The 25,271-nt window shown below is 37.6% G+C and overlaps 1 protein-coding gene across 1 annotated transcript in view; it reads left to right on the top strand.

The window, feature by feature from the left end:
- The first annotated feature begins 449 nt into the window (after positions 1–449).
- The window catches only part of GORASP2 (golgi reassembly stacking protein 2), a 30,362-nt gene continuing 5,540 nt past the window's right edge, over positions 450–25,271 (top strand). Inside the window, exons 1-6 of the mRNA XM_019727409.3 lie at positions 450–695; positions 17,608–17,688; positions 18,766–18,969; positions 19,428–19,514; positions 20,260–20,390; positions 23,853–23,985. Coding sequence (XP_019582968.2) covers positions 633–695; positions 17,608–17,688; positions 18,766–18,969; positions 19,428–19,514; positions 20,260–20,390; positions 23,853–23,985 — 699 coding nt within the window. The 5' untranslated portion in view covers positions 450–632. The remainder of the gene's footprint in view (positions 696–17,607; positions 17,689–18,765; positions 18,970–19,427; positions 19,515–20,259; positions 20,391–23,852; positions 23,986–25,271) is intronic.

Consider the following 25,271-nt stretch of genomic DNA (forward strand, 5'->3'; position numbering starts at 1 on the left):
GCCCCCTCCGTGGGTCCTCCATGACTCTTTGGGGAAGCTGTTTTATAAAGAGAAATTCCACTTTATAAAACTGAGCTGAGCAGACGCGTCTCCAATCTACGGAGAGCCACTGTCACACTCCTCTGTACAACCTGGGACAAGACCCCGAGAATTGGGGATAAGTTCAGTGTGTTTGCGTCCGCCTCCACTCTTTTCAACAGCAGCTCTTTTCTTGCCTCTGGCCACCAGGGGGCGCTACAACCAAGCAACCGTTCTTTCGGGCGAGCGGGAACGAATCTAGATGAATCTTGTCCAACCTAGGACCCCGTAGCAAGGTGCCGAAGCCGGATGAACCGTATCTCTGCTCTCTCGCGAGCAAGAGTGGGCCCCTCCCCGCTATCCTCCTCCGCCCTTTCCACCCCACCCGCGCATGCTCAGGCCCCTCCCCGTGGTTCGCGGCAGGTGGCGCTGTCTGCGGCGTCGCAGCGGCTCTGGCAGCGGCGGAGACGATCTCCCGGCGGGCAGTGCGGCCCGGCTCTCCGGCGGCAGCGAGTGCCACGTCCCAAGTGCTACGCGGAGGAGCGGAGCGGGCGGTACGCGGGGGGCGGGGAGCTGCGCGGAGCCCGGTTCGACCACACTGATCGCCCGCCGCCATGGGCTCTTCGCAGAGCGTCGAGATCCCAGGCGGGGGCACGGAAGGCTACCACGTCCTGCGGGTAAGAGCTCCGACGGCGACCCGAGAACGGTCGGATGGAGGCGGGGCCTGGCCGCCGGGAGGCCGCCGGAGGCCCCCGACGGGCCCTTTCCCGAGGCTGCCAGGCCTGACCCCGCGAAGGAGCGGCGACCGTGGGCGCTGCTTTGGCCGAGGCCGGCTCGGGAGGCCGCTTGGATCCCCGCTCCCAGGGTGGCCTCGGGGCCCGGGGTTCCCGGCTTTGGGAGGACGGGCTGGAGCCGGAGACGGCATCCCGCGACTTCGCCGGGGGGCTGCCCAGGCAAGAGAGGGACATCCTTGGCTGCTTTTTTTCCCTCGCGATGTTCTCCGCCCGGTTCCCTTAATTCTTAGCTTCCAAAGTTAGGAAAGGTTTGGGGACAAAGTCTGCAAAGAAGTGATGGTGAAGGTATCCTTTGAGTTTTTCCGAGAAGAGGAAGCCTGGAACCTGCAGACAAGAGGCCGGGGGGTGGGGGGTGGGGGTGCCACGGCAGGTGTTCACTCACCTGGGCGCTGTCTGAATGTCCGGAAAGGCCAATTAGGCAAACAAAACAAAATGGCCTTAAAGTAGGTTTGACGGACTTAACATTTACTGGAATGGGACAGTTTTTCCTCTCGTGTAGCTCCTAACCTTTCAAATCCTCCTCTTCAACATTTCCTGGTGGGGGGGAACTTCCGTTCTGTTCTAAAAGTATTCAGGGTGTGGTGGGGATTAAGGTCTAGAGCCGCAGTGATAAAAAGTGGTGATGGAGAAGAATGTTTAAAAATATCCAGATAAATAAAGGGGAAAAAAACCTCAGGCATCAGGAGGCAGAGAAACAGTATTTCAAAAGGCGTTAGCTAAGTCCCTGCGTATGGACAGCCTGGGTTGAACAAAACATGTGGTCCTTTCCTCATGGAACTAGGAGTCTTTAAAAGTAGCATTGATGGTTGTGTGCTGTGACACCTACGTGTGTGGTAACATGGTTGACTGTCAACAGAGTGGCCCCAATCTTGAGTGCCATTTCAGAACGTAATAGAGTGTCACTAGATATTAGCTTCTCACAGGCCAGAGCATTTTCACTGAAAGGGAGAAAGTGCACTTCGTGCTGCTACAATCATTTTCTGCCTTAGGTCCCATGTTTTAGGAGAGACAAGCTCTTAAACTAAATTACCCAGATAGCTGTGCAATAGGGCTGTGATCGATCACCTTTTGGATCTTCAGGATTATCATGTCTGGTTGCCTCTCTACTAAAAATCCCTCTTGAAGCCACACTCTTGGCTGGAAAGGATGACTCTCCGGGAAAATAAAGGGAATCTATAAATCATATTACCTTCCTGTTTCCTTCAGCTAAGCCAGCCCCCAGGTACCACACTGATGGGGGAAATGGAAAAAGTGTCAGATCCCAGATGTGAAGTGAAAGCGGCAGTACTTTTCTCTCTATTACCGTGTTTCCCTGAAAATAAGACCTAGCCGGACAGTCAGCTCTAATGCGTCTTTTGGAGCAAAAATTAGTGTAAGAGCCAGTGTTATGTTATGTTATGTTGTATAAGACCCGGTCTTATTTTACTTATTTTATAGTAAAATAAGACCGGGTCTTATATTAATTTTTGCTCCAAAAGACTCATTGGAGCTGATTGTCTGGCTAGGTCTTATTTTTGGGGAAATACGGTATCTGGCTTGATTTTTGAGTTCTCTGCTCTGGGGTATGTTACCCAGGATTACCAGTTGATTCTTATAGGGACTGATTTTGGCCATAAATCTTTGGGGATTCATGATATTTTTGTAATACATGCACTCAGTGAAACAGTGTTAATGAGTTTAAGAAGTCTTCTAGAAAGCTGTACACATCAAAAGGATTCCAATTCAGTGACTTCTGTTAATGACTACTTTTGCAGTTAGGCAACAAGCTAAAGTGTATTTTCTTTCCATAGGTGCACCTCAGTAAATCAGCGCTTATATTAATACATAATCTGATTTTTAGAAGCACTAGGGACAGCCTTACTTTCCAGTCTGCGTCTGGAGCATAAATATAGCAAAAGATGAAGTAATTCTTTTGTTTGACTTTTATTAGATAGAGCTTTAAAATAGTAATGATCATCTAGTTTAGGAGGATTTTTAAAATGTATCTGAGTTTCTAACCCACTCTGCCCCCATTCTGTAATTGGTTTTGTCTTTGTTCTTAAAGAAGGAAGTACATATTAAATCTCAATAGATAAAAATATCTTCCTTTCATTTATTATTACCTAAACGTACAGCGGTGTCTTCTACTGCTGGCTTACTGAGCTTGTAAACCAGAGTTAATATGACAGGATAACATTGGAATAAAATCACCCATGTTTAACCATTCTAGAATGATTTCATTAGAAGTTTATTTTCTTTTATAATTCCCTGGCCATTTCCTTGTCTGTAATGAAAACTTGTATGACTGGGTTTTGAAATACCAAGTATAGTGACAACCATATTCACTGCTGTTTTATTATTGTTATTTCAAAGTCCCTACAATTCAGATAGGTTGCACTTTACATTTTTTTCCATTTTTCCATATCCATTGTTAGAGTCTGCTTAAAAAAAAATCTTTAGGGACAACCTTGAAATGGTTCCAGATTTTCTGCTATGAGCAGTGTGCTTTCCCCTTTGTGTTTTATGTGTTTGTGTATTAATGCACATTTTTAATTTTGTGATCATTTTCTATACCCAATTCCCCACTCAGGAAATAACCACCATAGGTAGTTTCTTATGTATCCTTTCAAAAATGTTTTATGCAGATAAAATAATCTACCCCCGTCTTTCACTCTCTTCTCTCTTGTTTGTTTGTTTCCTTTTTTAACTATTGAGATCAGATGATACATACTGTTACACACCTTGGTCTTCTCCTTTGATAACCCATCCTGGCAGTCTTTCCATAGCAGCACATAGCGCTCTGCCTCTTGTTTCACTTTGCTTCCAATAGTCTGTTGTGCCATAGTTTGGTTAAGCAGCACCTCCTGGCGTTGGACATTTAATTTTTCTAATCTTGCTGTTACAAGTACATTTCTACAACCTTACATCCCACCTTTTGTTTTCACTTAAAATACACATTTTTTCCCAAATTACTGAATTTCAATTTTGTCTATTTATATAAACATTGATCTTTAGTAAATTAATACATTGTTTTCTGATTATCAGCACGTGTTCATTAGAGATCATTTGGATAAATTCAAAAAGTATAACAAAGAATCAAAATTACCTGTAATCCTACCAAGTAAAGGTATTACTGTTGAAGTATTTTCCCTGGTGTTTTTCCTGTGCCTAACATTGCCCCTTAGCCATGTTTCACAAAAGAATTTGAATGATATGACATATTCAAGTACAGTATGGTCAAAAGTTACCATAAGATGTTAGCTTTATGACCTAAATATGTACTAGCTGAGGAATTGTTAAATAAATCCAGGCCTAACTACAGATTCGAATACTCTGCATTCAGTGAAAATTGTGTTTCAAAACACTCTGTGGACATAATTATGCCTCTCCGTGTATGTCCATGTATGTTTGAGTGCCCAGGAAAATAAAATGGAAAGGTAATAAGCCAGGATATTAGAAAGATTATTGGTGGGTGGTGGCATATTTATATTCCTTTTAAACTTGAATGTATTTTCTAATATTTCTACAGTGATCATGAACATTTATATATTCACAAAAATATAGTTATAAAAAGTTATTTCTAAAAAGTGGACTCCTAATGGAAGATTTTTTAGTTTGTTAAGTCTTTTAAAAATAACGTATTTTAGATTCCCTTTTGCAGTGGGTCCAAGTCCATGTTTACCATGAATACCACTTTTATTCCCGTTCTGTAATTCTAACATAGACAGGAAAAATGTTATTCAAGGCTTCTAGTTTTGTTAGCAGCTACTGTGAGTTGCTACAATTCAAGTATATCAAATACAGAATTCTTGCCTAGATTTTCCACTGATTATCAAGTGAATCCAACAGGGCCATTTTCAAAATTATATTTTTGGAGTTTCTCATGGATGCCCACTATGAGATCTATTTCTAATCTAAATTAAAGTATTCAAATTAATTCCATTGTACACTTAATACTTTTTGAGATTAGGCTGTCTGAGGATATTCTGAAACCAGTGTTCATACCAATCTGGAGACGTGGAAAATGTCATGTTCACTATTTCTTATAATTTCCTCCAACAGAGATTTTGAGGTGATAGATTTTTGTGGGAAAGGACATTGAGATGAAATGTGTCTCCAGTGTGATAACAGGCTTTTATCTCCTGAGCCATTTGCTGCAGACTGGGCAGTGTTAGTTACTCTCCTTACAGGAGAAAGTGACAGTAAGTGAAATTATTTCCATAGAAAACAGAATACCTAGACCATATCTCTTATTATGTATATCTGCTCTTTTAAAATAATGCTTCACTAATCTACATGAAATCCTGTAGGATTTCAACTTAGTATTTATTTTGAGAAAGTGAATTCCCAATACTTGACAGTCATATTTTTTATCCTACTAACACAGTGTTTCTCAAACTTTTAAAACTCATGCTTCCATTTGAAAAACACAAAAATTTCACTACTACCCCCTTCTCTTCTCACTCATTTTGAAAACAATGGGTGAAAAGAAAACTTTTTTTTATGTGTTTTTCCAAATAAAAACTTATAATTGACAAAGCTTTATAAATACCACCTAAAGATTCTGACCTGCTCCCAAAATTAATCTCTTCTAATAAAAGGCTGTGGAGTTTAAGAAACATCCTTGAAATTGCTTTTAAATGTAGGAGTCAGAATATTTCAGTTTATTAACACCATAGAATACAAAGTATGTGAACCTTAGGACACTTTTAGGTATTGTAAGTACCATCAGAAATAAACGTTTCCTGATATGTTATAAATAGGCCTTGAACAAATACAAACTTCCATATTTTTGTGACGAAGTGTGTTTTACTGTATGGAGTGTCGTCTTCAGTCTCCTTATTTGGGGGGACCAGCTGGCGGTATGGTTTCTGTCGCTGGTCCCCTAGTGTGCGCAGCACTGGCGCAAGTGCCTCCTGGGTCAGATGGTGACAGGGTTTTAAAAATAATTCCCCTGAAATTTTCATAGGAATTGAACTTCAAATAACCACTAATATCAGTACATTGATTTTGCTGGTTTTAATATTCTACTAAAAGGATTATATTATTTTGATTCACTAATAAAATATTAGTTAACCTAAACGAGAAAACATTCATAAAGGTTTGATATGTCCTTGGAATCTGATTATAGATTGCTTTGGGAGGTGGGATTGATTATCAAGTAATATGGTTTTTTTATCCCCACCCCCACCCCGAACAACATAGTATGCAAAACCAAAGTAGTTACTTTGAGAGACTGTACACATCCCTCTTGGCACTGCAAATAACTGACGGCAGCATGAAGAGAATGATGCTGGGGTTTTTTGTTTGTTTCTTTAAAGCACCAGTGAGAGATCATTCAGGCACGTTATCAGCAATAAGGAGCTTTGTCAGCTTGCGGGCATGAATGTATTGAGAGACGATCAGACCACCAGAGACCACTTTGGGACCACTGGATTCTAGTCTCAGCTCCATCCCTTCATTGTGTTTCCTTGGACAAACCTTTGAACTTCATTCTTTTTATCGAAAAGGGGGGCTAATAATAGTGCCGCCTCCACCTTTTTTACTAAAACCCATATTAGATACTACATATCAAATATTTTGGAAAAAGTTGAGCACATTAACTTTCTTGATTGAAACTGCTGCCCACCTCATTGCTTATCCTGAGGAATAAATGAGATATTGCATGTAAAGCACTTAGCATAGGCTCTGGAATGTGATAAAAATTCAATAAATGTTAGCTGATACCTTTATTATTAGTATTTGTACTATTGTGTCATCCATTAAAAACCACTATCATAGTGGCAATACTAGTTAAAATATACTTGTAAACATTTTAAGAATATTTCCATTTAATCCATCATTCAGTAGCTACTTTTTGTCCACGTGCTTAACCCTGTACTTTGCTGCTGTTTAAAACAAGTTTTGGATCAGCTCTGACCCATTCATTTTATAAATGTGCCTGCTAATTTTTAAGGATCCTCATTTTTAAGGAAATCTTATGTGTTTTTTAAAAAGTGAGTACCAGTGTTCTTTTTTTCATTGCTTTGCCACGGTGTGACTAAACACCTAAATTAAAATGACTAATACAAGAGTCTGTGTTATTAAAATGGTCTTGTTGGGTTTGATCTACACCATAGAATCTATAGATAGCAACAGTTAGACTTATTTCATGGTGAGTCGTTAAATCTTAGGGACTATCTAGTCAGCCTCCTCACTTTACAGCTAACGAAAGGGAGCACAGAGATTATTGCCCAAGGTTACCCAGCAAGTTTTCTTTCCCTGAGAAACAAATACCTAAGTTGGTATTTGAAGAGTATAAAATGAGGTGACAGGTTGTCAAAGTCTTTGCTTCTTTTGGAGCAGACTTCAGTTTCTTTCAACATTGATTTACTAATATACAAATCTTTTTCTAGGAAGCTACTATGTAATGATGGGTTTTTATTTCCTTTTAGTTACCATTAGAATTTCATTTCAAATTGCTTCATATGTTACAAGTTACATCATATGTTCAGTGTCAAGAGAACATGCTCTTTTGAGTTATTTTGGTAGAACATGTGAGGAGAATGTTTTAGCAGGTGAGGCTTGAATTCTTCTAGTCTACTGCATAATTATTTACCACATATTTGTGGTCAAGTCCCAGGTAGGAAACTGGACCTTTTTAGATGTAGAAGAGCTCCCACACTCTAAAAGTGTGTTTCTTATCTTTGAAGGATTTAGAATTTATTTTATTACCTCACATTCCCAAATCTTTTCCCATTGTTTCAGTCACCTAAACACACTCATATAACACGAGGCTTTATGTGTATATTTAAAGTGAGTCCTTTAGGTGTTACTTGTATTGAATTTTGTAGTCTTATTTAAGATCTCTACTGTTTTAAAAGCATTACAAAAGTGAGAGTGTTAATATTAAACTGAGAGCTAGAGGAGATGATGGTGTAGACAGAAAGTCAAAGGGACATTATCTGTCTTTTACGGGTGAAGAATGAATTGGTGGTGCAGTAATAGAGAGGAGAGAATTCCATTGAGTCAATTTTATGGAAACATCTCCATGGTCAGAAAACTTAAGGAACATAATTCACATACCAGCCAGAAACTTGGATAAGTTTATCTTTGTATATCACCTTATAAAATACCTAGTCTGGCGATATCCTGTGTTCTGAAAGAAAGCTTGTGGTCTCCTTTTTTGTTACTTCAAGGTAGCAGTTCTGTATTCATTCCTCAGCTGGAAGTACACAAGTAAATGGACCAATGCAATTGGGAAAATGCCTTCTTCCCTGCCTCCCCCCACTCCACCGAAACTTCTTTCCTTCCGCCCTGCTGTCCCTCTCTCCCCTAAGTCAAGATATAAAAGAGAGAGAGGGCTTCATGGGAAATGACCCAAACCTAGTATAAAGTGCTACTATAATTTTAATTCCAGAAGAAGAAATGGATGCTTCACTGTTTCGAAAACAACCAATATAGAACTATTAGGTCTGTGCACAAAGAAAATTTCAGGCTAAATCTGGTAAAACTTTTTAATGATCCAGAATCAGGTGAGGGAAAAGTCAAGAGTTTAATTACTCTTATTACCTGGAATTTGAATGGACAAAACAGTTAATGGTATCTTATAGGGTATTTTTTTCAAACTTTGTTACAGCTCAAAGTAAACATATATTTGCATTGCAACTGGTATGTACTACTACATTTCATGAAAAATACTGACCCTTATTAAGACATGAATTTTTTATATTTGTCTATTCTGATTTTTTTCTATTTTGACATTGGTCTATTCTATCATAATCTACTAAATTGATTATTTCAGAACCCACTGAAACTTCCCAGAGTAGTTGAATGACTCCACTTTGGGGATTAATTTATGTATAGTTAGTGATTCAAAAATCCAGCTTCTAATCATTGGTGCTAATTTACGTAATGGGGGTGCATGCCCTTTCACTGTGCAGTTTCTATCATAAATTCATTTTTTGCTTCTTGAGGAGTAAAAAATGTCTAGCAAGTTTCATCTTGCTGTTTTTTCAAGAATGCTTTTGAAAGAAGTATTTCTTTCATGTTGTGATTTTTATTTTGGTAAGATAACTTCAAAATGTAAAATTTGAACTCTTGTGTCAGTAACTGTGTTCAAAATTTCATCCACCTACTCATGATTTGGTAACATTTCTTTTTGTAATTATCATTTCTTTTTGTAAGCATCATTGCTCTTAGTATTTTCAGCTGTTTCATTATGTTTCCTAATTGTTCAAAGTAAATCATGTGGCCTGAGGAAAATTGGAAAAAGTGCAATTTCAACATGCTTGTTAGAACTCTCAGGGAAAGGGTTTGCAAAGAATCAAAAAAATGTTTTAATGGAGTGTTTACTGCTTTAAATATCAAAACTGTGTTATATGAAAATCCATTTTTAAAATGTATTGTGTGCTTCTCCAGCATCATAGGTAAGTTCTGAATATATTTTTAACCTCTTCATGTCTTAATTGTTATGATGACTGTCAATTAATGTGCCATATTGGAATACAAGTCACATAGTTATCACCTAGACCTGTGCTATCCAGCATGGTAGCCTCTAGCCACATATGGCTATTTAAACTTAGATGTCAATTATTAAAATTTAAATGAAATTAAAAATTCTGTTCCTCAGTCACACAAGCCACATTTCAAATGCATCATAGTGACGTGTGGCTAGTGATTACTGTTTTGGACAGCACACATGCAGATTTCCATCATCACAAAAAGTTCCGTAAATAATGGCAAAGACTTTTTCCAATTTTTGTATTCCATACAACAAGACAGTCACAATTACACTTTTTATATAAGTACACAGTAAATACTCACTAGGTGGAATTTGGTAAGTGGCTCAAGACTATTGCTTTTTTCTTTTGATTTTTGACACTTTTATTTTTTCTTTTCTGCTAGCTATCTTTTTTTTTTTTTCTTTTCTGTTTTTCTTATAATTAAGTGGCAGTAGCATCTATTTCCTCTTTCAGTTCTTTTGGCTATTACCCTGCCTCTTGGTGGCTTGAAAATCAAATAGTCAAACTATGTAAAATAAATGTGAATAGAATCTAAGAGTGATCTTCAAGTTTTCTTGTGAAGAAGAATGATTGTAAGGTATATAAATATCTAATCATTATGTCATATACCTGATACTAATATAATGTATGTCAACTGTAATTGAAAAATATAAAAAAAGAATGAGCAAGTAAGTTACTTTGTGACTTTTACATTGCCTGCTCGGAGTCCTTTTAGACTTAATTGTTTTCAAATTGTGTTCCTTATAGGTGAGGTGTTGGGTATGTTCTTAGATTGTAGTAATTTCATTTCTATTTTTTGGATAGAGGGAGCATGTCTTAAAACGTTTTACATTAAAATGCACATAAGTGTACAGCTTAATGCATTTTCACAAACAACACACTTGTGTAACCAGCATCCCATCTCCTTCCATTCACACCCCAGAAACTCCCCAGCCCCCCCCCCCCCCCCGAGTAAATACTATCTGATTTCTAATGGCATAGATTAGTTTGGCCTGTTCTTACACTTTATGTACATGGAAGCATGAGATACACTCATTTGTGTTTGGCTTCTTTTGCTTGTGAGATTTTTATTGCTTGTGAGACTTACCCATGTTGTGTATTGCTGTAGATCTTTCATTAATATATGTTATGTCATTGAGAGCATATATGAAAATTTATTATGTTGATGAACATTATGTAGTTTTTAGTTTGGGGCTATTACAAATAGTGCCACTAAACATTACACTGTATACATCGTAGAGAACATGTATACCCATTTCTATTTGGTATACTAACGAACAGAATATTTGGTCAAAGGCGTGCATATTTCAACATTAATAGATATTACCAAAAAGTTTACTAATTTACATTCCCACCAGCAGGTTTCTGATTGTTTCGTATCCTCATTAACAGTATTTTCCATCTTTTTCATTTTGGCCATTCTGATAGGTGTGTAGTGGTATTGCAGTGTGGTTTCAATTTGCATTTCTTTGATAATTATTGAAGTTGAGCACATTTTCATATTTATTGGCCACTTCAGTATCCCCTTTTGTTTAGTGTCTGCTTAAATCTTTTCCACATTTCTTTATTAAGTTATCCTTTTTTAGCAGTTTTATTGAGATTTAATTTACATACCATTAAATCTAACTTTTTAAAGTATACAGTTCAATGACTTGTTAGTATATTATTAACAGAGTTGTGCATCCTTCACCAGTGTCTAATTCCAGAACCTTTTTTTCATCCCAGAAAGAAACTCAGTACTCATTAGCAGCTACTCCCCATTCCCCCAGCCCAGACCCTGGCAACTACGAATCTTTCTGTTTCTATTGATTTGCCTTTTCTGAACATTTAAAATGGAATCATACAATATGTGGTCTTTGTGACTGGCTTCTTTCACTTATTAAAATGTTTTTCAAGGTTCATGCATGTTGTAACACGTTTCAGTACTTCATTTATTTTATTGCCAAATAATATTCTGTTCTGTGGGTGTACCACGATTTGTTTATCCATCATCTGAGGAACATCAGCCGAGTTTCCATTTTCTGGCTATTACGAGTAATGCAGCTGTGAAATCTGTGTATACAAGTTTTTATGTGGACGTGTTTTTATTTCTCTTGGTTATATACCTAGGAATGGAATTGCTGGGTCATATGATAACTGTGTTTAACATTTTGAGAATCTGCCAAACTTTTCCACAGCAGCTCCAACATTTTACATTCCCACCATCAATGTATGAGGGTTCCAGTTTCTCCACATTCTTGCCACCCTGTTACTATCTTTTTTTTTTTTTTTTAAGATTTTATTGGGGAAGGGGAACAGGACTTTATTGGGGAACAGTGTGTACTTCCAGGCCTTTTTTCCAAGTCAAGTTGTTGTCCTTTCAGTCTTAGTTGTGGAGGGCACAGCTCAGCTCCAGGTCCAGTTGCCGTTGTTAGTTATAGGGGGCGCAGCCCACCATCCCTTGCGGGAGTCGAGTTGTCCAACCGGCAACCTTGTGGTTGAGAGCCCGCCCTCCAACCAACTGAGCCATCTGGCGACCTGGGAGCTGAGCGGCAGCTCGTTGACTTCAGTCTAGTTGCGGAGGGCGCAGCTCGCTGGCCCATGTGGGAATCGAACTGGCTGCCCCATTGCCCAGAGCTCACGCTCTAACCAACTGAGCTACCCGTCCGCCCGTTACTGTCTTTTTTGTGTTAGCTGTTCTTGTAGATACGAAGTGGCATCTCATTGTGGTTTTACTGTCTATCTTAATGATTTGCAGTATTCTAAATTTGTTCTGAATACAATTCCTTTGTTGAATAGGTATTGTACTTTTTCACTCTCTTGTCTTTTGATGAGCAGAAGTTTGTAGTTTTAGTATAGTTTATCTTATCATTTTTTAAGTTTATGGTTAGTACTTTTTATGTCCTGTTTAAGAAGTCTTTTCGTACTTGAAGACCTCAAAGATATTCTGTGTTTTCCTCTGTAAGTTTTAATTTGCCTTTGATATTTAGACCTGCAATCGATCTAGAATTGATTTTTGAGAGACAACACTTAAAACAATGATTTCTCACCTCCTAGCTGGCTGACATTTTAGGTCCTTTTTTTTTCAGGAGTAAGAGATAGTTAATACATAGTTGGAAAAATAATGCAGTGTTCAGGAATTAGATGGTTATAACGATTTGCCCTCAGGTGGTGATTGCAGAGTTAGGATGATGAGCTTAAGATTTGTAGGACTCTTATCATATGTCAGAGATTTAGCTAAGCATTTCATAAACTTAAACTCATTCAGTCTCTACAATATTCTTGTCAAATAGATAACATTATCGCTTACAGATGAAAAACTGAAACCCAGAAAGGTAAGTAAACTTTCCCAAGCTCACACTACTATTAAGTAGGCAAAACCATGACGCAAAACCAAGTAACTCTTTCTCTAAAATTCTATCTTTTCACTGTACATTTTTTCAAAATCTTGTAATGTCTTAATTATTAAACTTTCTGTCTTAACCTGTTCATCTTAAATTGCTCTACTATTTGGCCCAATAATAAATGTTAAGTAGCCTATGTAGCCAGGTGCACGCCGCGCGTGCGTGTGTGTATGTGTGTGTGTGTGTGTGTGTGTGTGTGTGTGTGTGTGTGTGTGTTTTAAGATGGTTTAAAGGAAGCAAATGATGAAGCAACAATCCAGAGATCTCATAGGGGACAGAAAATATTGAAGTGGTAATCTGATGCTTGAGAGATTAGGTGCCTGAGAGATTCTTGTCAGTGGATTATATTGCTCGAGAAACTTACCTGTGTGGATGTTTAATTTGCTGTGTTGTAGATCTTATTTTCCATACTATGAAATGTAGAAAATTTCCTTTTAAATGTATTAGGGTCAAAGGAAGCATTTCCCTAGGGCTCCCTCTACTGGCTTCCTAACTTCTCTTCCTAATGAAGAGACCTAGTTGCTAGAATTGTGCTGGTACTAACGATATAAATACATTTAGGAAAGAAATTAATTTCAAGGTCCATTAGAAACAGGAGATTGATGTTTGTAGCAAATGACAATGGAAAAATAGGATTAGAGAAAGATTATTTAAGTTTACTTTAGAACTCAAAGTTTGTTATTGAATCTTTTTTGAGTTACTGGGAAGAATATATCTAATGGTATTAGAAACTTTACATTTCAAACAGATGGTGGTAAAAACTTTATACTCGGAGGGTGGCATGATGAGGATTGGCATGTGAGATCAACTAAGTTGGTGATGACATTACAAAAGCACTGTCTTTAGTCCTTTTTTAACTAAAAGGTAACCTTTTGGCAGCCTCACTGGAGAATTCTGAAATTGATCAATGGACTAACTGGTTTCTAAATAAAATGGTCGTTTGGAAACAGATTCAGAGATTAGACAAGGACACTATTAAATAAGAAATTTCACTCTGAGGGAGCTCCTCGGGTCTATGTTAATTGTCCTCTTTTCACACCTGAGGCACTTTACACCTAATTGATAGACAACTAATAGGCATTTCACACCTACCATGTTTCCCCGAAAATAAGACCTAGCCGGACCTTCAGCTCTAATACGTCTTTTGGAGCAAAAATTAATATAAGACCCGGTCTTATTTTAATATAAGGCAGGTCTTTATAACATAATGTAATACCCGGTATAATATAATGTAATGTAATGTAATGTAATGTAATATAATACCGGGTCTTATATTAACTTTTGCTCCAAAAGACACATTAGAGCTGATGGTCCGGCTAGGTCTTGTTTTCGGGGAAACGTGGTAGTAGATTCTGACTCTTTTTCAACTGACTGTGACTTGTCCTCACTTTTCTTCTCATAATAGCTCCAGGCAGCCACCTTTTTCCTTCCAGAGCTGCCACTTGAGAAGAAATCTTACCTGCTATTTTAGGTTCTAGACATTTTACTTGATGATATATGTAATATCTGCCATTTAAGAAAACAGAAACTAAACAAGCGTGTACTGATTATTTTTTATTAGATTTAACACTTTTAAGTTCCTTTGATATTTAACTTTAATTTACAAAAATTAATTTACAAATTTGCAGGAAATTTTTCATAAAGCAAGATCAAACAGTTTTTTTTTAATTAACATTTTTAAAATTAGTTTCAGGTGTACAAGACAATGTAATAGACGTTTATCATTTATATCCCTCACACAGTGGTAACCCCCCTCCCCCCACCCACTACCCCTCTGACATCACACACAGCCATCACATTTCCACTGTCTGTATTCTTAACTCTGTGCTCCGCTTCTTGTAACTGTATATACATATATATATAATTGTAGTTGACATTCATTATTGTTCAGCTTCAGCTTCAGGTGTACAGTGCAGTGATCAGGCATCTACATCTTCCCTGAGGTGGTCTCTCTAACGAGACAAGTGTCCATCGGATACATGCTGAAAACTGCTGATTCATACAAAATGTTACATATAATTTCAGGAGCTGCAGTGTTCCCTGAAGCCACCGACTGACCTCTTGGATTAGAGGATTTCTGATTTTGAAAATCTATAATTTTGTATTTCTATTCCCCAGCACCGTGTTGTCTAGCTGTATTATATTATGAGCCTCATTTTTCAGACTCCTCCTTTTGAGTTTTTACTCATTTCAGCTTTCAGGTATCCTTCTTTATCTCCTCGTCCATCTTCATCTTTGCAAGTTTGTGTGTGTGTGTGTGTGTGTGTGTGTGTGTGTGTGTGTGTGTGTGTATGAAGCTTCGACAATCAGAATCTTTCCCTTAGAACTTTGTACCTCCATTTAGTCCTTACCTGTTTGGTCTTGTGTTACACTTATTAGGTTGGTGCAAAAGTAACTGCGGTTTTTGCAATTTTTTAACCTTTTAAACCGCAATTACTTCTGCACCAACCTAATGTTAGAGGACTGTATACCCTCTGGCTCCCCTTTCTCTTCTTTCCTGTTCCTCAACAGATTGTAAATATTTTGACATCAACAGCTATGTTCCGATATTATTACTTTTATAATTGAATTGTGTCTTGCTAGTAGTATTTATGGAATAAATGCTAATTTTAATTTGTCGCTCAGTAGTAATAATTAACTGCTATGTCATGTGCTAAATGCTGGGAGGATTGCCCCACTTCCTACCTCCAAAAAGTGAAAAGTGGTGTGAAATAAAACCATCGAGGAAAAACTTCACATAGAAGATGAACTTAAAGACAAAAGAATCCAAAAAAATGAGAGTTTAAGAGGCCTCCGGGACAACATCAAGCATACCAACTTCTGCATTATAGGGGTGCCAGAAGGAGAAGAGAGAAAGCAAGGAATTGAAAACCTGTTTGAAGAAATAATGATGGAAAACCTCCCTAACCTGGTGAAGGAAATAGATATACAAGCCCAGGAAGTGCCAAGTCCCAAACAAGATGAACCCAAAGAAGCCCACACCAAGACACATAATTAAAATGCCAAAGGTTGAAGACAAAGACATACTCTTAAAAGCAGCAAGAGAAAGGTAGTTAGTTACCTACAGTGGAAATCCCATAAGGCTATCAGCTGATTTTTTAACAGAAACTTTGCAGGCCAGAAGAGAGTGGCACGAAATATTCAAAGTGATGAAGAGCAAGGACCTACAACCCAGATTACCCTACCCAGCAAAGCTATCGTTTAGAATCGAAGGACAGATAAAGAGCTTGCCAGACGAGAAAAAGCTAAAGGAGTTCATCACCACCAAACCAGTATTACAGGGAATGCTAGAGCGACTCTTAAGATGAAAAATATAAAATATATGAATAATAAAATGGCAATAACTACATACCTATCAACAGTTACTTTCAATGTAAATGGATTAAATGATCTGATCAAAAGAGAGGGGCTGAATGGATAAGAAAACAAGACCCTTACATATGCTGCCTATAAGAGACTTCAGATTGAAAGACACAGACTGAAAGTAAAGGGTTGGGAAAAGATATTTTATGAAAATAGAAACAAACAAAAAAGCTGGGGTAGCACTACTTATACCAGACAAAATAGACTTTGAAACAAAGCCTATAATGAAACAAAGAAGGACCTAGTGATCCCACTTCTGGGTATTTATCTGAAGAAACCTAAAATGCTACTTCAAGGGGACATGCTCATCCGTATATTCATTGCAACATTGTTGACAGTGGCCAAGATATGAAGGCAACCTGGGTGTCCCTGAATGGATAAATGGGTAAAGAAGTGGTGGTACATTTATACCATGGAATATTACTCAGCCGTAAAAAATGAAATCTTGCCATGTGTGACAACATGGATGGACCGAGAGGGTATTGTGCTGAGTGTAGTAAGTTAGCGAAAGACAGATGTCATATAATTTCACTTACAAGTGGACTCTAAGCAAAATAAATGAAACAGAAACAAACTCATAGATACAGAGAACACTTTGATGGTTGCCAGATGGGAGGGGGTTTTGGGGATGGGTGAAAAAGGGGTCAGGATTAAGAAGTACAAATAGGTTGTTACACAGTTGTCTTGGGGATGTAGGGTATAGCATAAGGAACATAGTCAATAATATGGTAATAACGAGGTATGGTGTCAGATGGGTACTAGATTTATCAGGGTGATAGATGGGAGAGGGGTTGGGGGCAGGGTGAAAAAGATGAAGGGATTAAGAAATACAAATTGATAGTTATAGTCATGGGGATATAAAGAAAAACATAGGGAATATAATCAATAATATGGGAATAACTAAGTATAACGCCAAGTGGGTACTAGTCAGGGGGGGATCACTTCATAAATTATGTAAATAACCACTATCCTGTACACCTGAAATTAATATAAAATAATATTGAATGTTAATTGTAATTGAAAATTTTAAAAAGTGGAGGAAGGATAAAGGGCAATAAGAGGTTCAAAGTTCCAGGTTTAAAACAAGTCTTGGGGATATAATATACAACATAAGAAATATAGTGAATAATATGTGGTAGCGTAGTATGGTGTCAGATGGTTGCTGGATTTATCATGGTGATCACTTCTTTATCACAGGGAATGTAATTAGTAATATGGTGATAACTATAGTACTGTTGAATAACTATGATGTACACCTGAAACTAATATAATTTATGTTAGCTATGTTTTAATACAAATCTTTAAAAAATAATAAAGGTTAAGAAAAAGTTTTTAAAAAAACAATAAAAAATGTAAATAAATAAGATGAACTTGAATGAGTAGAATTTAGGAAGCTGCAAGGGTACTATCTGGGAGAGATGAAGAGAAATGAGAGAATGAGTCTGTATCTATTTCTTTATCAATGAAATTAATCTATTTTTACAGAAAAGAGATAGGTATTAAAATTTTACTTATAATTTTTAATTAAGCTTTACATTTTTTATTTTGGCATTTTTGTTTTTACAGGTACAAGAAAATTCCCCAGGACATAGAGCTGGACTGGAGCCGTTCTTTGATTTTATTGTTTCTATTAATGGTTCAAGATTGGTAAGTTCAGCTATTTGTAGCTTTGGCTATAGTGTTTTGTCATCTTTTGAAAATGGAATTTTTCAGATTATCTGGGATGGGTGTTTACTCATTAGCCACATACAATATGATAACAGTTTATAAAAATAATCGTGTTAGTAAACATACGAAAATGTCAAATACAGAATACTATACCTCCCTCTCCATTGGTTATTTTATGGGAATAAAATCACTGGAGACTTACTTTATAGGTTAAATATTTAAGTTTTTTAAGCAGAAATAAATAATTAAGATGAAAAAGTTTGCCTAGACTTTTGTAGGTTATTGACAAATGGATTAGTAAAGCTTCTCAAATAATTTGTCAGTTTTCTTGGAGCTAAGTTCCATGATATACAAATAATGTTATCAGAACCATACAGAGAGATGTGTTCCCAAAGTGCAGAATTAAAACCACTTTTTATAAGTTGCTTTCGGTTTACCTATAGTAAGGTCCTGTAGGAAGGAAATTATATAATTTCAGCAAAGGAAATTGTTACAACAATGGCTATTTGGTTGACTTATTTTTTTCACAACAATCTTAAGTTTTTGTTTATGACTTATCAACAATCTCCTACATTTTGGCCTTTATTCACTTCTGTAATGAAATATTTAACAAACAGCTTCCATTTTCTTTTCCTGTCAGTTCCTAATAAATAAATAAAATGTATATTTAGGAGTAGAATCCAAAATGAAACTTCAACACCAGCAAATGTTTTAGATTTTAAAATCCATGTCATTCCAACTCTGTTAGTAATATGATTTACGGAGTATTTTGGGTTTTTCACGGAAGCCCAAGATCAATTTATGTTGGGTTGCAAATTCCACAGTCTGTAATTGGCTATCAGCAAAAAGTCCAAAGTTGTTGTTAACGTAAGAGTTGTTCTTAATTTCTCAACACTCTTTTGCTGGGAGGAACATTTGAATGTTAATGAAACCTTTGCCTGTTGAATGTTTTGTGTTGATTATTAATGTTACTCCAACAGGGCCATAGGATGCGTAAGCTAAGACAGTTAACATTAAATTTTTATTTATTAAGAAAAAATAATTTTGTGTTCACAGAATAAAGACAATGATACCCTTAAGGATCTACTGAAAGCAAATGTTGAAAAGCCTGTAAAAATGCTTATCTACAGTAGTAAAACACTGGAGCTGCGCGAGACCTCGGTCACACCAAGTAACATGTGGGGTGGCCAGGGCTTGTTGGGAGTGAGCATTCGTTTCTGCAGCTTTGATGGGGCCAATGAAAACGTTTGGCATGTGTTGGTAGGTATCAACTGGTAGCTGTTACTTGGAGTTTAAGAAACCGTGTGGAAAGGTGTTTTAACAGTGATTGATTGCTTCCAGTTTGGTGAGATTGTAGGGGTAGTAATATTTTTAGTTCCTGAAAATCAGAATTCATTGCTTTTAAAATAAGGATTAATTTTTTAAAAAACATGAGGAAGAGGAGCAAATACAGATGCCTAAGAACTATTTTTCTAATGATTTATCCATTAGAAGGAGATATGTTAAAGCAGATAGCTACAGAAATATTTTAAATATTTATTAAATGTTACATAATTTTTATGCTTGGGAAATTTAAAAATTTATATTCTGTAGTTCCTGACATCTCTAAAAAGACAGAAATATAGGAGTTTTTATCCACTATAATTAAGGACTATGAACTATAAAATTTGGAAGACTATTTTCTATACATTAATTTTGGGGTGTTTTTGTGTCCTTAGGAAGTGGAATCAAATTCTCCTGCGGCACTGGCAGGTCTTAGACCTCACAGTGATTATATCATTGGAGCAGATACTGTCATGAATGAGGTAATTTGTGTGTTTATTAATAATGAAAATTACATAACATTTTTAAATCAATGTTTCAAGTAAAAGTATGTTTGCATACTTTACATTTAGAGTTGAAATTTAGGTCTTTGCTGTTCAAGATAGCTTATGCCTCGGGATGTTAAACATCTGGGAGGTGTCTTATTAGGTACAGCTGTGAGGAAGAACACATACCAGGTAACAGTTCTACAGAGTTTGTGTGTGGTTAATATCAATCTCTGTGTACCTCAGGACTAAATCAAATCCTCATTTTGGTTATTGATTTCATTTTCTCTTCCCTTTTTAAGGTAACAACATTGGCTCAGCTATGCTAGTCACATCCTTTTCCTTGCCTGTTAATTAGTAGAAATGTATATTGCTAATCAAAAATGAGAGGAAAAAATAGGGTGCTCAGATAACCACCTCTTAATAATGGAAAGCAAAAGCAGAATATGTAGAATTTGGGTGAGAAAAGTTTTGCTAAAATTGAGGACTAGGTCTCAATGGAACCGGATATAAGCCCTTGCACATAGTAGATAGGTAGCATATTAAATTAAACCTTGTTTGGAGTATTGGTTTTAACAGTAGTTTTTCTTTCTGGGGCAGGGACCAGAATCTGTGTGTGTGTTTTTGTTTGTTTTTTTAAGTTTTTTTTTTTTTTTGAGTGATTATGATGTTAGCCATGTTTGAGACCCACTGTTTTAAAGTTCAGTAATGTGAAAATACTTTTCTCCTGTGATGCTTGCAGTCTGAGGATCTGTTCAGCCTTATTGAAACACATGAAGCAAAACCATTGAAACTTTATGTGTATAATACAGACACTGATAACTGTCGAGAAGTGATTATTACACCAAATTCTGCATGGGGTGGAGAAGGCAGGTAAGGTCATTTTTTAGACTGTTACAACTACTTAAACTTAGTTTTGTTGTAAATGTTGACTGTTTTTATTTCAAAACAAGTTAATGGTTTATTATAAGACTTTTCTTGAGAATAGAAAATAGCTGACCTAGAATATTGAACCTAGTAATTCACTTTTTAAAGCACACATTTAGGGAGCGTGGTATATATAATGTCTAACAATTGAGTTCGGGAACTCATCCTAGAAAAAGTGCTACATACCTCATTGCTCAATATCACTATGGTCACCTTGAAAGTACCCTTGGGAAGCTATGTACCCATAGCAGCACCTAGTCCACCCTTCAAAGCAATTTTGGAACTCTTTATCTGGAATGGCCATCATATTACCCTTGATGTCCTGGATGTCATCAAAATGTCTTCCTTTCAATATTTCCTTTATTTTCTTTGGGGGCCAGATCAGGTGAGTAGGGAGGATGTTCCAGTACAGTTATTTGTTTACTGGCTAAAAACTCCCTCACACACAGTGCTGTGTGTGAGCTGGTGCATTGTCATGATGCAAGAGCCATGAATTGTTGGCGAAAAGTTCAGGTCATTTTCGTCTGACTTTTTCATGCAGCCTTTTCAGCATTTCCAAATAGTAAACTTGGTTAACTGTTTGTCTTGGTACAAATTCATAATGAATAATCCCTCTGATATCAAAAAAAGGTTAGCAACATCGTTGCAACAAGTTCGTGAACAATTTTAATTGTCTGACCTCATATACTATAGTCCTTTTCTTTATTGATATAAGAGATAAACAGCCTTTTTTGGTTTTGTTTTTCTAGTTTAATAAAATAGTTTTCAGTTTTTTATTTTCCCAATTCCCCTGCCTAGCAGTGGGACAGTACAGTGTAACTTTATGTAGCTACTGGGAAAATTTCTTAGCACTTTGTGGAAACCGTTGGCTTTCAGAAATAGACTGATTTCAACCAAAAGTTAGACAAAATTGCAACAATAAAAAAGCATTTCGAAAGAGGATCAAGCCAAGCAGATAAGCAGACTTTATAAAATCAGATTTTTGGGACTGTTCATTATGTCAGTTCTCTAATTTCAAAAAGCCAGACCATAGCAAAGCATGCTTATTTACATTGCTTCTTTAGGTCTTTCAGCTGTTGTTTAGATTGTACAAATTTTTCACTATTTTTGAAAGTTCTAACAGCAGCCTTTTTTAATTTAAGGAATTATTGAACATAAGGCATAATTATAGGAAAGCCTAGGGTTTGGAAACTTCCAAGTGATCTGAAAAAGTTCCAGCATTTGCTGGGGAAAGGATGACTTAGTTTGCTCACAGTGTCTTTACCCACACTGCCTGAGATTCTACAGCTGAACATATGTTACCACCAGAATGCTAAGTTGTTGCAATTTGAGAAAATGAGATAGAGGTGTCATCTTAAAAATCTGCCCTGTCTGGGGCAGTACTTGATCTAGTTATCACTGTCCAGGTTTATAATCACACAGAAATACGATCCTCTCGAGGCATTTCAGAGGGACTGTCTCATGCAAACTAAATTTGCAAAGAAGCTGTTGTATTCATTAGAATGACAAATTTTCAGTTTACAGAAGAAAATACCCCTTCTCCAGGTAGAACGCTGAGGTCAGATTAGTAGCACAAGAGTGCTTGGTGAACATGGAATCAAAGTGCGAGGAAGAGATTCTGTGGATGGTGAAGTCATCACTAATTCTTTCAGTTTTAATTACACTGACGAAATACCGCTGCATTGTTCTTGGAGCCCTTCTTTTCTAGACTCTCGTAATTACTTCTTTTCTTTGGAAGACATTTTTCCTTTTGACATGGTTTAGTACCGTTGATCAGTCATTGCATTAGACAGGCCCATCCTGACCATATTCCTGAGTCTACCCTCACTTGGCATATGTCTGCCTCGGGTTTTCATTGGTTCCTCAGAGGCTGACCACATTTCATTCATTACAGCACATTTCTCTTAGTTTCATTCTTTGGCTAGCTTTAAGTTTGCAGAGGGTCTTGCTGTTGCCTCAGTGTTGTCTCTTCCACCACTTAGTTATTTTGATGAATAAGCACCTCATTTTAAAATGCAGCTACCTCTGAAAGGCTAACATTGATCACTATAAATTATTTAATCTTAACTGACTTTCTCCAAATTTATGAGATCCAGTTCCATGAGAATTGCAATTTTGTCAATAGAAGGGAGGAAACATGAGAGAAGAAGAAACAAGTAATTTTGTAAAGTGAAGCATCATTGTGAAATCAGAATTGGATAAGGAAGAGCTGAATTTGGCCACTGCCTGGTCTCCCAGCTTTGGGTGGTAGTAGTACCGATGGAAATAATAAGTGCCTTAGCAGGGGAGAGGCACAGAGACATCTGTGCATGGCCTGCTCAGAAAGTGTCAAGTCCTTTGGGAAATAACGATCATGGTAGAAACACACTTAGAACCTGATTGTGCAGGGCCTTAAATACTGTGGTCAGGAATTTGGATCTGCTTTGCGCAGTGGGACTGTGAAACTGTATCATGGCGGTTGTTTGCTTACAAATGGTAAAAACCAACTCACTGTCATAAGCAGACATGAATTGATTGCTGTGGAATCTTTCATACAATCAAAGAAACAGCTAAAGAATCAGACTTGGAAAGGACAGGACTCCGAACACCTACCTCTAGGGATTTAGAGAAGAAGGACTAATTGGCAATTTCATCAGTATTCTACTGAAGGGATGTGTCGTTTTTGTTTTTTCTGTCACTCCCAAGATTTGTAGCCATGGGCAAGAAAGGTGGATTGGCCTGGCTTAGCTCATTAGCTGCTCCTTGGTTTGGTGGAGACAGGCCCCTGATTGACAGTCTCACTAGCACTGCACACACTGTTATAGAAGTAATTCTCCAAAGGAAAGAAGGAAACGTGAAGATTGGGAGGCCAACAGGCTATGGAAAGAAGCAATGTGATCAGGTCTTATTAAAAAGATGGACTCTGGTGGCAGTAGGAGGATGAATTAGGAAGAATCTGGATTAATTTGGATTGATTTGTGTCAGGTTCTCAAATAGAACTACGGGATGTATAAATGACTTCACTATAACAAAGTGTTGGGAGCTCTTCAATGGAAACACTGTATGTCATTCGTTCCGCAAATAGTTAATATTAAGTGGCTACCATGTGACAGGAACTGTCAAGGCAGTAAATAAAACAAGGCCTCTGCCCTTAAGGACCTTAACATTTTATTGGGGGAGACAGAAAATAAGCAAATAAACATGCAGTGTGTTGGATGGTGATAAATGCTTGAAGAAAAAATTAAGACAAGTAAGGGTTGTGTCTATGGTGGAGGGAAGGATGCTGTTTCATAAAACAGTGGTCAGAGGAGACCCCTGATAAGATGACATTATTTAAAGAATGGAAATTTGTTTTTATATTTCAAAACCTCAACAAAATGCAAGCTGTGATTGATGACAGTAACTTTAAATATATATATATTTTCATAGCCTAGGATGTGGCATTGGATATGGTTATTTGCATCGAATACCTACACGCCCCTTTGAAGAAGGAAAGAAAATCTCTCTTCCCGGACAGATGACTGGCACACCTATTACTCCTCTTAAAGATGGGTTTACGGAGGTAAGATGGTGACCTGATTATATCACAAGGTTTTGACCAAAATGAGTCAAGTGTTGTTGTGTGTGGTAGTAGCACTGATTGAGGTAGGGCAGATGATGAGGTAAATGTTGACCGTGTTGAATGTGAAGTTCCTATAGGATATCCAGCTGGATATCCTGTGGGTCTAGATTTCAGGACAGAAAACACGGCTAGAGATCCAGATGATCAGCAGAGAGGATCATTTAACCAGTGAGTACTGTAACAGTTGTCAAGGAATCGGACCTGGCTGGGTCGGAGGACTGAGGTCGGAACCGTGAACATTCCTTGTATTTAAATAGATGGGCAGAAAAAGGGGATCCAGCAAAGGAAGCTCAGAAGTCCACGGGGAGAACAAAGCTTCAAGAAAAAGGGCATAGTCAGCTATGGGAGGTACTGCAGAGAGTCAGTGAGAGGAGTGAAACAAACCTGTCCTGTGCTAGAGCAATTTCAGAGACTTGACAGGACGCAGACTTACAGGAGGTTAGGGTGAATGGTGACTGATAAGGTGATCATAGCTGGTGCTTACTATTTCAAGAAACTTGACTGGAAAAGCAAAGAATGCTAGGTGTGTGGGGACTATTAACAGGATCAAAGTAAAGCTTTTTAAGGAATAAGATATTTATGCACAGGATTATAGGCTTTTAACATGTTTTCTGTGCAGGCCTCACAGGACAGTTAACGCTTGTCTGCATGACTAAATAAAAACCAAACATGCAAAAAGAAAAAGATACAGTTGTAAAGAAAGGGCTGCTACCACTCTCATTTTATGGTACACAGTTTGGCCATCCCTGATTCTAGAGGAACTATGGAGAAATGTAACCTCTGCTCCCTCCCCGTCGCCACCTTTGGCTCATGGCCAGAGGCAGCGTAGTTATATGTTCAGACTCCTATGACCGTATCTGCGGCCCCTAACCGGATGAGCCTCTCTGGGCAGTCTGAGAAGACCAGCAGGTGAAATGGCAGCGAGAGAAAAGGGCCAGAATGCAAATTATGTTGGAATGTGCCAGAGGGCACTGGAGTTGGCAGAAGTTGGAGTATTCAGAGGTGAAACCACCCATCCACCACCCATCTGTAAAATCCACATAGACTCATTGATTTTCCCTCATTGGAAGGTAAAGGTCTGGCTGCCATATTCATTCATTGATGAGAAAGGATAAGATGGACTTAGGAGGTCAGATATCTTGAGAAACTTCTAAGGGATTTACATGGTATTAAGACTTCCATGTAATTTCTTCCATGAGCAGTGAAAGTTAAAAACAAAAACTCGC

Source organism: Rhinolophus sinicus, chromosome 17 (assembly GCF_057876585.1).
Source record: "Rhinolophus sinicus isolate RSI-liver-muscle chromosome 17, RSI-T2T, whole genome shotgun sequence".
Lineage (NCBI taxonomy): Eukaryota > Metazoa > Chordata > Mammalia > Chiroptera > Rhinolophidae > Rhinolophus > Rhinolophus sinicus.